The sequence below is a fragment of the Panicum virgatum genome, chromosome 1K (assembly GCF_016808335.1).
Source record: "Panicum virgatum strain AP13 chromosome 1K, P.virgatum_v5, whole genome shotgun sequence".
Lineage (NCBI taxonomy): Eukaryota > Viridiplantae > Streptophyta > Magnoliopsida > Poales > Poaceae > Panicum > Panicum virgatum.
This window is the reverse complement of record NC_053136.1, coordinates 49,919,366-49,932,614: the sequence shown is the minus strand read 5'-3', so window position 1 is coordinate 49,932,614 and position 13,249 is coordinate 49,919,366. Positions and strand designations below refer to the sequence as shown.

The window sequence follows — 13,249 nt, the reverse complement described above, 5'->3', positions numbered from 1 at the left end:
CAAATGCTAAATTACTTCCAAGATTTTTTATGATGTAAATGTATGATATGCATGGCTTTCCTTTTTTTTCTTATGTCGCATGTACTGTGTATGAACGAGCATCATAAATACCCAAGTATATTTATCGTGGTGTGACAAACCACAGCCGGGTGGCGGAATGCACCCGCCTAAGCCCAGAGGGTGATTACTCGGGGGTTAGCTAGCGCCTAGTTCGATCTCCTAGAAGAACACGATGAACACAGCCGGTTTAGAGTGGTTCGGGCTGCCGGAGCGTAATACCCTACGTCCACTGTGTGCTGTATTGCTTAAGTCTGAGTGAACTTGTGTCTAGTGCTGAGTCCAGCATGAGTCCCCAGCTGAGTCTCGAGAGAGTCTGAGGATCTGTGTTCTAGCGAGCGTGCTCTCCCTTTTATATGTCCAAGGGGAGCACGTACACTGAGCGGGGCCCCGACATGTGGACCCGGTGATGTATTATAAACTACACTTTGGCTTTTAATGCCTCAGATTCGGAGATCTTTTCGTCGGCTTCCGTGCGTAGCTTCTGACCAGGGATGGTCTTGAGCTGTCCTGTCAGAGTAGAGTCTAGCCTCTGCAGCCGCGCGTCGAGGTCATGATGAAGCGCCGAACTACTGACTCAGTCACTGTAGCAATGTGCACTGTTGCTCCAGTCAGTAGCTGGTCATCATGACTCGTCGCCCATGCGCACGGCGCTGAGTCTTTAATGCTTGTCTTGGTAACTAACGAGCCGCCTCAGTAACTGGCGATCCACAGTGTGGACTGACAAAGGCTGCCCCGTGCCCAGAGGCAGCAGAGCCTGCCTCAACCACTCGCACTTAATGCGGGTGGGTGAGGGAGCTTCTAGCAGAAGGCTTGCGCCCGCGCCCGCGTCTGCGTGACACGTGGCGGCTCCGGACCCCTCCCGAGCAGCTAGCTGAGCCGTGAGCTCACGGGGGTCCGGATAGGCACGTGGAGGTCCCGGACCCACCTGCGGGGGTCCGGGTCCACGGCCACAGGTGCTGAGCATTTCCACCTCTGGGACACATGGTGACACCGGACCCGTCCCCGAGCGGGAAGCGGGTCCGGGACCGTTGGTCTGGTGAGATGGAGTCGGACCCCAGGGGTCCGGCTGCTCAGCTCCTTAGGGCGTAGTTACGAATAACTACGCGAGTCTTGGCACAGTAGGAGTGGGTACCCCGGTTGCAGGGTACCGACAGAGGCCCCCGGGCCTGCCTCGGGAGAGGCAACGAACCCGCAGGTGGGGCCACTACTGTGAGCAACTTGGCTGCTTCTGGCGCCCAGCGGTGCGCGCCGCAAGGGTCTTGTCCTGCGTCGTCCATCCTTTGGGTCACCTGCTGCATCATCACGTTTTGACCTGCACATGACTCAAGGTAGATGTTCAGTAGCGTGCCCACGGGTCTTAAATCCTATTGGCTGTAATCCTTTGAGATAGACAGCTAGGTTCAGTGAACGGAGCTCAAGGGGCCGGCCTTTAGGTTAAGAGAAAGTCCGGACCTCCAGGTTCCCAGTCCTAGGTACTACGGCACTCATTCACAGGAGGTGGTGCATGCAGGCTTAGGGTACGGAACCAGGCTAAGCGGCTACACGGCTCCAGACCTCCCCGGAAAATGAGTGCGCTTCCCTGAACCTGCAGGTTCCCAGGGGTCCGAACCCCTCTCTTCCATGAGGGGTCTCGAGCTAAGTCACTAACTAGCCAACTCAATTCGGACCACAATCACCGCACAAGAGTAAGAAGCCACGTGGGGGTTAGCGCAAACAGAATGCGTAGATTGAAATTGGAATATAACATCCTTAGAGGCGAACTGAGAATAAACTTTTCCTTTATAACTAGATGTACATGAGATGTGCAATATAAGCCAGAACACGGGTATATGAGGCCAGAGCTGTCCGGACCTCCGGGCCCCCAGTCTTAGGTACTACGGTACTCGCCCTAGGGAGGTAGAGCATTCAGGCTTAGGGTACGGAACCAGGCTAAGCGGCTACACGGCTCCGGACCTACCCCAGGGTGAGTACGCTTCCTTGAACCTGGTTCGCAGAGGTCCGGACCCCTCCATGGAGGAGGCTCACCGGACTGGACCACACGGAAGTACTACCTAGTTACAAAGGAAAAGGTTTCATTCCTTGCTGGGCCTCCTAGGGTAGGACTTACAGAGATGTGGAGTCGGGGGTGTGATCGGGGTCGGCTTTCCACCGGAGAGAGCCACCAGAGTCGGCTTAGTGCGACCGGAGTCGGCTTTCCGCCGGAGCGGGCTTGGTGCGACCGGAGTCGGCTTTTCGCCGGGGCGGCCTTGGTGCGACCGAAATCGGCTTTCCGCCGGAGCGGGCTTGGTGCGACAGGAGTCGGCTTTCCACCGGAGCGGGCTTCCTCACATGAGTGAGGTATGCTGCGAGCTGGGATTTGCCGCTCCGCCGCTCGCAGCTTGTGAGAAGGCCCTTGACGGGCGTCCTGACTCTTGCCGACGTGCAGCGCGTGCCGCTGCCGACGGTGGCTGCTCCACGGGCACGGTTGCCCCTGGCGCAGGAAGGCAAGAGGCGTGTGGCGCGGATGATGCCACACCCTCCGTCATCTCCACGTCGTCGTCGTGGTGGGAGTGCTCAACCACCCGAGCCATGGAGATGGGCAAGAGATGAGCTAAAACTAGCTAAAGCTTCCCCTACCTTGCGCGCCAAATGTCATGGTGTGGCAAACCACAGCCGAGTGACGGAATGCACCCGCCTAAGCCCAAAGGGTGAGTACTCGGGGGTTAGCTAGCGCCTAGTTCGATCTCCTGGAAGAACACGATGAACACAGCCGGTTTAGAGTGGTTCGGGCCGCCGGAGCGTAATACCCTACGTCCACTGTGTGCTGTATTGCTTGAGTCTGAGTGAACTTGTGTCTAGTGCTGAGTCCAGCATGAGTCCCCAGCTGAGTCTCGAGAGAGTCTGAGGATCTGTGTTCTAGCGAGCGTGCTCTCCCTTTTATATGTCTAAAGGGAGCACGTACACTGAGCGGGGCCCCGACATGTGGACCCGGCGATGTATTATAAACTACACTTTGGCTTTTAATGCCTCAGATCCGGAGATCTTGTCGTCGGCTTCCGTGCGTAGCTTCTGACCAGGGATGGTCTTGAGCTGTCCTGTCAGAGTAGAGTCTAGCCTCTGCAGCCGCGCGTCGAGGTCATGATGAAGCGCCGAACTACTGACTCAGTCACTGTAGCAATGTGCACTGTTGCTCCAGTCAGTAGCTGGTCATCATGACTCGTCGCCCATGCGCATGGCGCTGAGTCTTTAATGCTTGTCTTGGTAACTGACGAGCCGCCTCAGTAACTGGCGATCCACAGTGTGGACTGACAAAGGCTGCCCCGTGCCCAGAGGCAGCAGAGCCCGCCTCAACCACTCGCACTTAATGCGGGTGGGTGGGGGAGCTTCCAGCAGGAGGCTTGCGCCCGCCCCCGCGTCTGCGTGACACGTGGCGGCTCCGGACCCCTCCCGAGCAGCTAGCTGAGCCGTGAGCTCACGGGGGTCCGGATAAGCACGTGGAGGTCCAGGACCCATCTGCGGGAGTCCGGATGGCACGTGGAGGTCCGGGTCCGCGGCCACAGGTGCTGAGCATTTCCACCTCTGGGACACGTGGTGACACCGGACCCGTCCCCGAGCGGGAAGCGGGTCCGGGACCGTTGGTCCGGTGAGATGGAGTCGGACCCCAGGGGTCCGGCTGCTCAGCTCCTTAGGGCGTAGTTACAGATAACTACGCGAGTCTTGGCACAGTAGGAGTGGGTACCCCGGTTGCAGGGTACCGACAATATTCACATAAGTTGAAGAAGCAACTTAAGTGCAGCTGAACAATATTTTGTGTGCATTTGTTCCCTCCAACATGTGAGTTCAATTTTTTTTCATACATTTGCACACATGTCAATTTTTGAATCAGCATCACCAGACACTGTGCACAAAATATTCTCAGGCTCCAAAAAATGTCTTTTGCCACACCACAAATTTTTAATAAGATCAAATCACTCAATTGTGGTTTAATAAATTACAAGTGGGAAAAAAATACTAGCTGCATGGCCTAGACATCTTTGGGTTTTTCACGCAGCAACAACCTTGTTTAGTGATCTATCCAAGAGCTCTTTTGTTTGTTTCCTTGCCGGCTTAGCTGGGCAAGCTGATGTGGTATGTTCGGCAGAACCAAAATAGCCACATGGTGGGGTTTTTTTTTGCGTAAGTAGCCCCAAACCTGTCTTGTATCTTTTCGACCTTGGACAACCTTGCTTCTTTGTTATTGTCAGATCCCCAATCTCAGCACCAGCCACATGCGAGCCTGAAAAAACAAAGTTGCATCTTCAGTCAAGACTATATACGTACCACTAGGTTGTTGAGACAGATTTGGCCCCCCACCCCATGCAGCAGATGAGCTTGCTTTCTTGCACGACTTTTACTACGGTCTTGGTGCCACGGGTTGTTCAATATCAACTTGTTCACATTCCATGACTGGAAGAACACTTGACGCTCTCCTTTTCCTTAAAGAGGCAAGCTTAGACTGCAGGGCAGCTACCTATTTTGAGACTATGACATACCCCTCGTCATCAGCCATAAAAGGTCGCACGATCTTATTAAAGTTGGTGCACATCCTACTATAACGAATAACATGCATCGGAAGTGTTGAAAGACATGCCAACAAAAGGCTCCTGCGGAGTGGACAGAACCTCAACACCATCCTCTGCATCAACTCCATCAATGGTTGTCTCAGCTGTGGGAACTGTTACGCCTCCAGATTTGGCTGGGAGTGACACTTTTCGCAAGGGTAGCTGAGTTGCTGGGCAGATGCAGACCATCACTGGCTATCGCAGGGGGAGGCAAGCTGCTGTCGGGCACATGTGGACCACCACCACCAGCATGCACCGGCACCAAAGCTGCATTAGGAACTTGCTGGGACTCAAGATCTGAAGGCGCTGCAAGGAAATCACGCTCTTGTAGTGTTGCAGAATTCAGATAAAAAAGCCCACTAAAAGACATCTTTAACCTGCGAAAGATAAAGATTTAAGTATAAGTCACCGTATGAGGAAACTCATAACGTATATAAGTCGCTACACAGTTTGATACAATATTGAACACAAGTTGCCAAACATAATAAATATAAGTTGCTACATCAGGACAACAATCTATACACATATGCAAAAAAATTTACTGGTGCATCCCAACAAGTTGCTAGCAGTTTTTGTAGCAGTGCATACCCAACACAAGTTTGTAGCAGATTTTGGTGCTCAAACAGCAACTAAAAACAACAATGCAACATAGTTTTGGGGTTTTCTCCAAACAATAATCATGATGTATCACGACAACTTTTTTTTTCAATTTACAAGTTGCTAGCAACCAAAATAGATGGGAGACGATCAACTTACCTCCAATTTGAAGAAGATAGGAGGGGATTAGATTTTTTTTTGGAGGAATCGGGAGGGCGTACAGTAGATGTGCAGGGGAGTTGCAGATTGGAGGAATCGGGATCACGAGGGGAGTGCAGATCGGGAGGGACAACTTCTGCCCAGGAGGGGGAGGAAAGGAGGCGCAGGGATGAGTGGAGGTGCAGGGTGGCGCAGGGAGTGCAGATCAGGAGGGAGGCAACTTCTCGCAGGAGGGGGAAGAAGCCACAGGAATCTGCCGCAGATCAAGGAAGCTGCCGGGGGATGCGGCGGTGCAGACCGATCTCGCACCTCCCCTTCCCCCTCCCCCTACCATCATGTGCGCGGAGCGCTGTCGGGAGGAAGGCCTAGAAAAAGAATGCACCTCAGTCGCTCGGAAAGGAAGGAGCAGGGGGGTCGCGCGCTGGTCTATCGCGCGATAGGTCGCGCGTTATCCCGGTCATAATCTTAATGCTATCCATTGACGTGGAATCAGGTGTCCAATTCGAGGGACCCCAATTCTGAACTTGTGATGGGATTGCGGATCGCGCCGCTTCAATGGCTGACACGGCTTTACGCTATGCGAAGCTACCTCACCATTGCGCCTGGACTTGGAAGAATCAGGATCAGGAACCAATAAATAAACAGGGCCAAATGACACCGCTGCTCCATGGAATTTTCTCGCAAAGGTGGTTTTCAAGCGTAAGCTTCCCCCATATCCGCGTGGCCAACATTATTCAATCGCGGCTCCATTGAACAAGCGGCTCGTCGAGAATCCCGGTTCTACCCCTGCGTCGAGACCAGGTCAAGAGTCAACGAGCCAATCACCGCGCTGGGAGCCTGGGAGCTCCAAGTCAGTCCGCTGTCCGCTCACCAAAACCACCACCAATCCGGGCCCACAGCCCCTCTTAACCCGGGACGGAATTCGCCTGCAGTACTCCCACCTCAGTGACGTGTAGGTCCGGACCCGCACGTCAGGGACCCAACTGCAGGGGGAGTACTGTCCCTTCTCCCGAGTCCCTTGCCCCCCGGTTTCCGCCCTCCTCACTCGCCTCTCGCCTCCCATGGCTCGCCCGCGCCGCCTCCTCTGACCCCGCCTCCTCCCCGGAGGGCGCCGCGGGGATCTCGCCGGAGATGGCGCCTCCCCCGCCCCCGCCCCCGCCTCCCCCCGCGGGGGAGCACCAGCCGCAGCTCCACGGGGTGGTCATCATCACGCTCCCGCCCCCGGACCAGCCCTCCAAGGGCAAGACCATCACGGCCTTCACCTACAGCGACGGCCCCGGCGCGCCGCCCCCGCCGCAGGAGCCGGCGATGGGGTACCCGGTGGCGCCGGGGGGCAGGAGGCGGTCCAGGCGGGCGCTCTCGCCCCGGCGGGTCGCCGCGATGGCGCTCGTGCTCGGCGCGCTCGCGGTGGCGGCCTACTACTGCTTCTACTCGGACGTGGCCGTGCAGTTCCTGGGCATGGAGCAGGAGGAGGCGCACAAGGAGCGGAACGAGACCAGGTCCTTCCTGCTCAAGCTCTACCCCAAGGCGCGCCAGGGCCGCGCGCTGCGGGAGTTCGGGGACGTCAAGCTCGCCTCCAAGAGGGTCGACGACGGCGGGAGGAAGGGGGCGAACAAGATGGAGGTCGGGAAGGCGGGGACCAACTCCACGGCTTTGCTCCCGATCAAGGGCAATGTCTTCCCCGATGGGTACGCGTACAATTGCGCCGGCATTCGATCTGATTGTTTGATCCTTTGAGATTTGGGTCGGTAGGAAATCAATTGCTCATTAGCTTGATTTTGAGAAGGATGCTAGCTTTGATGCACCTGATTTGGGGAAATTTGACTACCAGTGAACTAATGGATCCCACTCAATACTTATTTGACCAAACTGGGTATACATGTTGCTATATTTTCTTGTTTATTAGTAAGCGCCAAATGGAGGTTTGGAAGTGCAACTATTGTTGTAAAATTACAAGTCTTTTGGTTTCTTAGTGGTTCTGGTATTGTCTTACTAGTTTAGCTGTTCATGTGTTTATGAATATCTGTCTTATAGTTTGGAATCATCTTAGTTTTGCTATTCGTGGGTTTTTTTATCACTCCTTGAGTATATCCATCAAAGAAAGGAAAACCTTTGGCTTTCTTGAAAGATATTAAGGTCAGAGTATCCTGGCCTCCAGCACTAATCAATATCCACTGTTCATCCGTTTTAGCCTACACACTCTGTACTCTGGATCGACAATTCTTTATGTTTATGTCTCTGTAGGAAATGTAAGGGATGCTAACATCTGACATGCTATTCTTCATTCTTGTTCTGTTGAAGCTAATACTATCTCACGAAAACTGCAGCCAGTATTATACATCTATCTTTGTCGGCAATCCGCCAAGACCGTACTTTCTTGATGTTGACACTGGAAGTGACTTGACATGGATCCAGTGTGATGCACCATGTACAAACTGCGCAAAAGTATGCAACCAAACACCAACTGTTCCATTCTAAATGTGATAACAAGTTTTTCCTAAGCTTCTGTAGGATCTCCAATCACTACTTAGTTCTACTCTTGCTCTAGTCCATGTACTGCTCTCTGTCTCTCTGATGAAATTGTTTGATAATTTCAGGGACCTCATCCTTTATACAAGCCAACAAAAGAAAAGATAGTCCCTCCCAGGGATTCGTTATGCCAAGAGTTGCAAGGAGAGCAGAACTACTGTGAGACCTGCAAGCAATGTGACTATGAAATTGAATATGCAGACCAAAGCTCTTCAATGGGTGTCCTTGCAAGGGATGATATGCATCTGGTCGCAACCAATGGTGGAAGGGAAAAGCTCGATTTTGTCTTTGGGTATGTTCAGATCTTTCAGAAGCATCTCTCTTCTATCTGTATGGTGCATCAGGAAAAAAAAATTGATGTAAGATCGTTAAACTTTTGCTGTGTTCGGAATCTAGGTGTGCATATGATCAGCAAGGCCAGCTACTGTCTTCACCAGCGAAGACTGATGGGATCCTTGGACTTAGCAGCGCAGCGATAAGCCTTCCCAGTCAGCTAGCTAGCCATGGGATTATTTCCAACATTTTTGGTCATTGTATCACTAGAGAGCAAGGTGGTGGAGGTTATATGTTTCTGGGTGATGATTATGCACCTAGATGGGGAATGACATGGACTTCTATTCGAAGTGGCCCAGAGTAAGTCTTATCACATTCCTTTGAAAATGTAACTTTGCCATCATCATCTCCTTTTTCATCATATATTTTTACCCGAACTATTGCAACTATCCTAAAACATCATATAGAAGTTCCTCCAATTCTCTTTTCATGATTTTTTTTTTACTTTTTTCCAAATTTTCAGTAACTTATATCACACAGAGGCCACCAATGTAAAATATGGAGATCAGCAGCTCAGTGTGCGTGAGAAGGCAGGAAACTCAGTTCAAGTGATTTTTGACAGTGGTAGCTCGTACACATACCTCCCAAATGAAATATATGAAAATCTCATTGCAGCTGTGAGTATTGTTCACAATTGTTCATAGGGATGGGATGAATATTCAAAATCGCTTTACTTTCTTTTCTTTTAAATTCGCAGATCAAATATTCCTCCCCGGGTTTTGTCCAAGATAACTCGGATCGGACATTGCCCTTATGCTGGAAAGCTGATTTTCCTGTGAGGTAAGATAATGGAACTACAGTAGATCATCACTTCAGATACGAATCAGCAGGTTTCATCAGAGATCCTACTTGCCCTTGATATATTTTGTTCAGGTATCTGGAAGATGTCAAGCAGTTCTTCAAGCCCTTGAGCCTTCATTTTGGGAAAAAATGGCTTTTCATGTCTAAAACATTCACTATTTCTCCCGAGGATTTCTTGATCATCAGTGTAAGTTTTTTTGCATTGATCCTATTTTACTGTTAAACCTTTTATCATCTATTTCTGTTCATATGTCTAACATTAATTCTGTGCTAATATTTATGTGTATGTTCTTGGTGGACCTTTTCCAGGATAAAGGAAATGTCTGTTTGGGGCTTCTCAATGGAACAGAAATCAATCACGGTTCAACTATAATAGTCGGAGGTATAGATGACCTTTCTGCTTTAACACTTGAATTATTTTTGGTTGCCCATTTTGATCAGTCCCACTATTTATTGGAAGTTGGAACTGCTGATATTGTCAAACTTTGGATGATCCCTTCCTGTTGTTCGATGTAGATGTTTCACTGCGTGGGAAGTTAGTTGTGTATGACAATGAACGGAGGCAGATTGGCTGGGCAAATTCAGACTGCACCAAGCCACAAACACAAAAGGGCTTTCCCTTCTTCCTCTGATGGGCATGGCTCGGCTCAGAATAAATTTGTCTGAAGTGTAGTGGACACCATTAGCAGCTGCCGTTATGTATACTATATCCTCCAGGGAGTTGTCACTAGTCCCACCGTATGTTGTTGTAATACTTGTGTATAATATGTATACTGTGTGTATTGTATATATGTACTGTCTCCTCTACAGGGGAATTTGATAGGCAAGTTACATTATGAACATTTACTACCTAAAGTGGTTAGTGTACACATCTGGTTATCCGTCCATTCTCCTTGCATAAATATTGGTAGATCTGTCACCTGAATCACCCCTATAATCGTAAAAATTTGCGTATCCTAAGTAAAAAACCACAACGCTCTCTGCTGATTGCAGCAGGTTCCTCAACAGGGTCCTTGAAGTTGGCCTTGTCGCTCAGCTCATCAAATGCATCAACAAGGTTCTGGAGCCGGGCAACAAACTCAATGAGGAGTGAAGCAAATGTGGCCAATGACAAGGCGCTGGCGCTCTCATATGTTCTTGATTCCACGCCTTCAAATGGCAAGTTGGAATGGAACGATTGTCGTGCAGGCCAAGATGATTGCGGCTTAAGTGAACCTGAATCGTTTCTGGCAAGGAATGGGTTTGAAGAATCGACTCTGCTGAGGAATGGATTTGAAGAATGGGCTCTGCTGAGGAATGGATTTGAAGAATCGGCTCTGTTGAGCAACGGGTTTGAAGCGAAGCTGGTTGATTTGTGCACTGAACCTATATTGACAGCGGTGTGCTCAGGCGGTTCATCCTTGTTTTCATTGTCGGCAGCATTGGAACTGTCTTGGATTTGCGAAGTTCCATCATGCCGCAGAATCACTTCCCATCTTTCTGTGTTGACGAGAAGGTAAGACTTCTCGTCGATCTTCTTTTGCAGCTCTTCAGCTGCCAAGTGCACTTCTGAAAGAATGTTTGGAGAGCTCAATTTCGTCATCGTCTTGACTCTCTGCCCAAGTTCTCGCAGCACTTTAGCACCTTCTTCGCCCACTCTATGAAGCTCTGCACAGAAAACCTTTCTACTCTCTGGTGGTGCCTGAAATTTGGAAGAGAAACTTAGCAATCAAATCCGCATATTCAATGTATTATTTGTTGCTGGATATAATGCACAGACCTGAATCTCTGAAAGTATGCAGCCATGCAATGCCATGACTGCAAATGAGCAATGCCTCAACGCACCACCAACTTTGGTGTAGTTCTTCCATGGATATTTCATCATCTTGTAAGGTCCATGAGGTGGCTCCCATATAGCAAATCCTAACTGCAAGCACAAGACCGCACGCTTGTTAAAAAATCGATAGATAAATCCTAGAAGGAATGCATTTGGAGAGAGAACTGACCAAAGCTTCCTCCTGTACTGATGCTTCGACAGCTGCCCTGTACCCACTATAGAGAGGATCATCAGATGCTTGATAGGTGAGTATCTTTGATGGAATCCTTTCATATTCCATGCAGCTCAGATATCCATCAACACATCCTAGAATGAAGAACAATAGTGAACTTCGACACAAGGACTTGATTGTATCTTTACTTTTTTGAAAAGGGGCTTGAACTGTCCATGAAGGTTAGATGACCATACCTTCTAAAGATTTTGCCACGCCAGAAAAAGTCTTTGCCACCAACTTGTGCAGATCCTCTCCAGCCCAGATTGGGTGTATACCTATGTTGATGGTGAGACTGACAGCAGCACCAATAGCGATCAGCACAAATCTACTTATAGCTGTGGCAGTAAATTCCCCTGTGTTGTATCCAGAGACCGTAACATAGCAGAAGGTCAGCAGAAACACACGAACCCCATACTCATATGCTTTCATCTTCGGGTGCAGCTTTATTAAGCTGGCGAAGAATCCTAGCGATTGAAAATATAAAAAGAGAAAAATTTGAATTAGCTATACTCGAATATCACAATATAGACTATAAAGAACAGTTTTAGCAATTTCCCATGCTTACCAACGACGAATGTGCTTACGATGAGGATAACCGCGTCGTATTTTCCTATCTGTGCCGCCAACTCAGCGACTGCCAGAGCAAGCCCTCCTGCAATAAGAGTGCCCAGTCCCCTATTTAGCCCTTTGCTCAAAGTTGCACCTGTTTAACATTGAAAACCGATTTAGATATTAATCATGTGCGATGATGCAGGTCCGTCTGATAAGAATAAAACAAACTTGCATAATGTCTTAGCAGAATCTAGTTTTCCAACAAACATTGGTTACAAAACCTACAGTAATGGTTATCTGAATTTTTTTTGATATCGATGACTGTATTTCCATGTTTTTTGCCTCTTCCTGTTGGCATGATCTTGTTAATGTCGTCCATGATCTCGGCCTTCTCCGGTTATTCATTATTATAGATCTCATTCCATTGGCTGAATCAGCAAGGTTTTGGGATCATACATGGCATGATCTTGTTATCCATGATCATACAATGCATGATCGTGTTAATGTCGTCCATGATCTCAGCAACACATTTCCCTCTCTTTCTTCATTCGGGAAATTCGATATGGCCCACATACATGGGCCGAGATTCTTAAATTGACGGCGGTTTGGGACGAGAGCAAGCGGGTAACGTACCGATGCTGAACTCGAAGACGACGACGACGGTGAGTATGGCCCAGACAGAGTGGCTGGCGATGTCGTTGGGCTCGCGGAGGAAGACGAGCAGCGTGATGAGCGCGAGCGCCACGGCCACCTTGGCCGCGAACACGGGCTTCCGCGGGTCCTTGCGCGCGAACGCCCACATCTCCGCGGACGCCTCGCGCACCGCCCCGGCCGCCACCCGCAGCCGGCCCGCGACGCCCCTCGCGGCCCCGTCATCCACCCCCCACGCCGCGTACTCCCCGCCGCCGCGGCCACCGGCGGGGACGCCCCAGTCGAACCCGAGCAGCGGCTCCCGCGCCGCGCGCTGGTCCAGCGTCGACCGCAGCGTCCCCAGCTGCGGCGGCAGCGGCGGCAGGCCAGCCGGCGGCGGCCCCATTGCCTCGACAAGCGATCGCTCCGGCGCGGCGTTTCTCTGGCCTCGCTGCGTACGCGGCGCGCGGTTAGGCCCGGTACGACACGATGCGCGCGCGTCGGCGGAGGAGGAGGAGGAGTCCCGGGCGCTCTCGGGGGCAGGCGGGGCTCCTCTTTTGTCGGAGTTCGTTTCGCTCCTGGCAGTTCGGTTCGGGGCTCCTGGTGTGGTCGGTGTCGTGCTCGTCTCCTCCGAATCCCAGCCGCACGAAGATTGGACGGTGGTGGCGGTTGCGTCGTCCTACTCGCCTGGCAGCGGGGCACCACCGAGCGATGGCGAGGCGCCGCCACGCCACGGAGCGACTGAGCAACAAGCGAATGTGGCGTGACGCGGAGGCCGGCGTCTTTGTTCTTTGTGAAGCGACGCCGGAGTAACGGAGTCCATGCGGCCGCCGGCGGCGGCGACACGGGATCACCTCCACGCGGAAGTCACATACGGCCCACTTGAAGTAGCCCGTTACGGCCCATGAAATATTTTTTGGGCCTCCAAAACCTCTGATATGACGGCCCATATTGCCCGATCCTTCCCTAGAATACTCT

At 51.1% G+C, this 13,249-nt stretch overlaps 2 protein-coding genes across 2 annotated transcripts; one reads left to right on the top strand and one right to left on the bottom strand.

Moving 5' to 3' along the window:
• Positions 1-6,424: 6,424 nt before the first annotated feature.
• On the top strand, positions 6,425-9,944 carry LOC120640781 (aspartyl protease APCB1-like). The gene is made up of 9 exons (XM_039916702.1): positions 6,425-7,084; positions 7,724-7,841; positions 7,994-8,217; positions 8,322-8,558; positions 8,722-8,875; positions 8,956-9,038; positions 9,132-9,246; positions 9,369-9,441; positions 9,576-9,944. The coding sequence occupies exons 1-9, from the start codon at positions 6,528-6,530 to the stop codon at positions 9,689-9,691; spliced, it is 1,677 nt and encodes a 558-aa protein (XP_039772636.1). The 5' UTR covers positions 6,425-6,527; the 3' UTR covers positions 9,692-9,944.
• LOC120640772 (aluminum-activated malate transporter 5-like) lies at positions 9,704-12,677 on the bottom strand. The gene is made up of 6 exons (XM_039916693.1): positions 12,275-12,677; positions 11,655-11,792; positions 11,284-11,553; positions 11,045-11,181; positions 10,819-10,965; positions 9,704-10,740 (listed from the first exon to the last, which is right to left on the bottom strand). The coding sequence occupies exons 1-6, from the start codon at positions 12,675-12,677 to the stop codon at positions 9,991-9,993; spliced, it is 1,845 nt and encodes a 614-aa protein (XP_039772627.1). The 3' UTR covers positions 9,704-9,990.
• Positions 12,678-13,249: the final 572 nt, after the last annotated feature.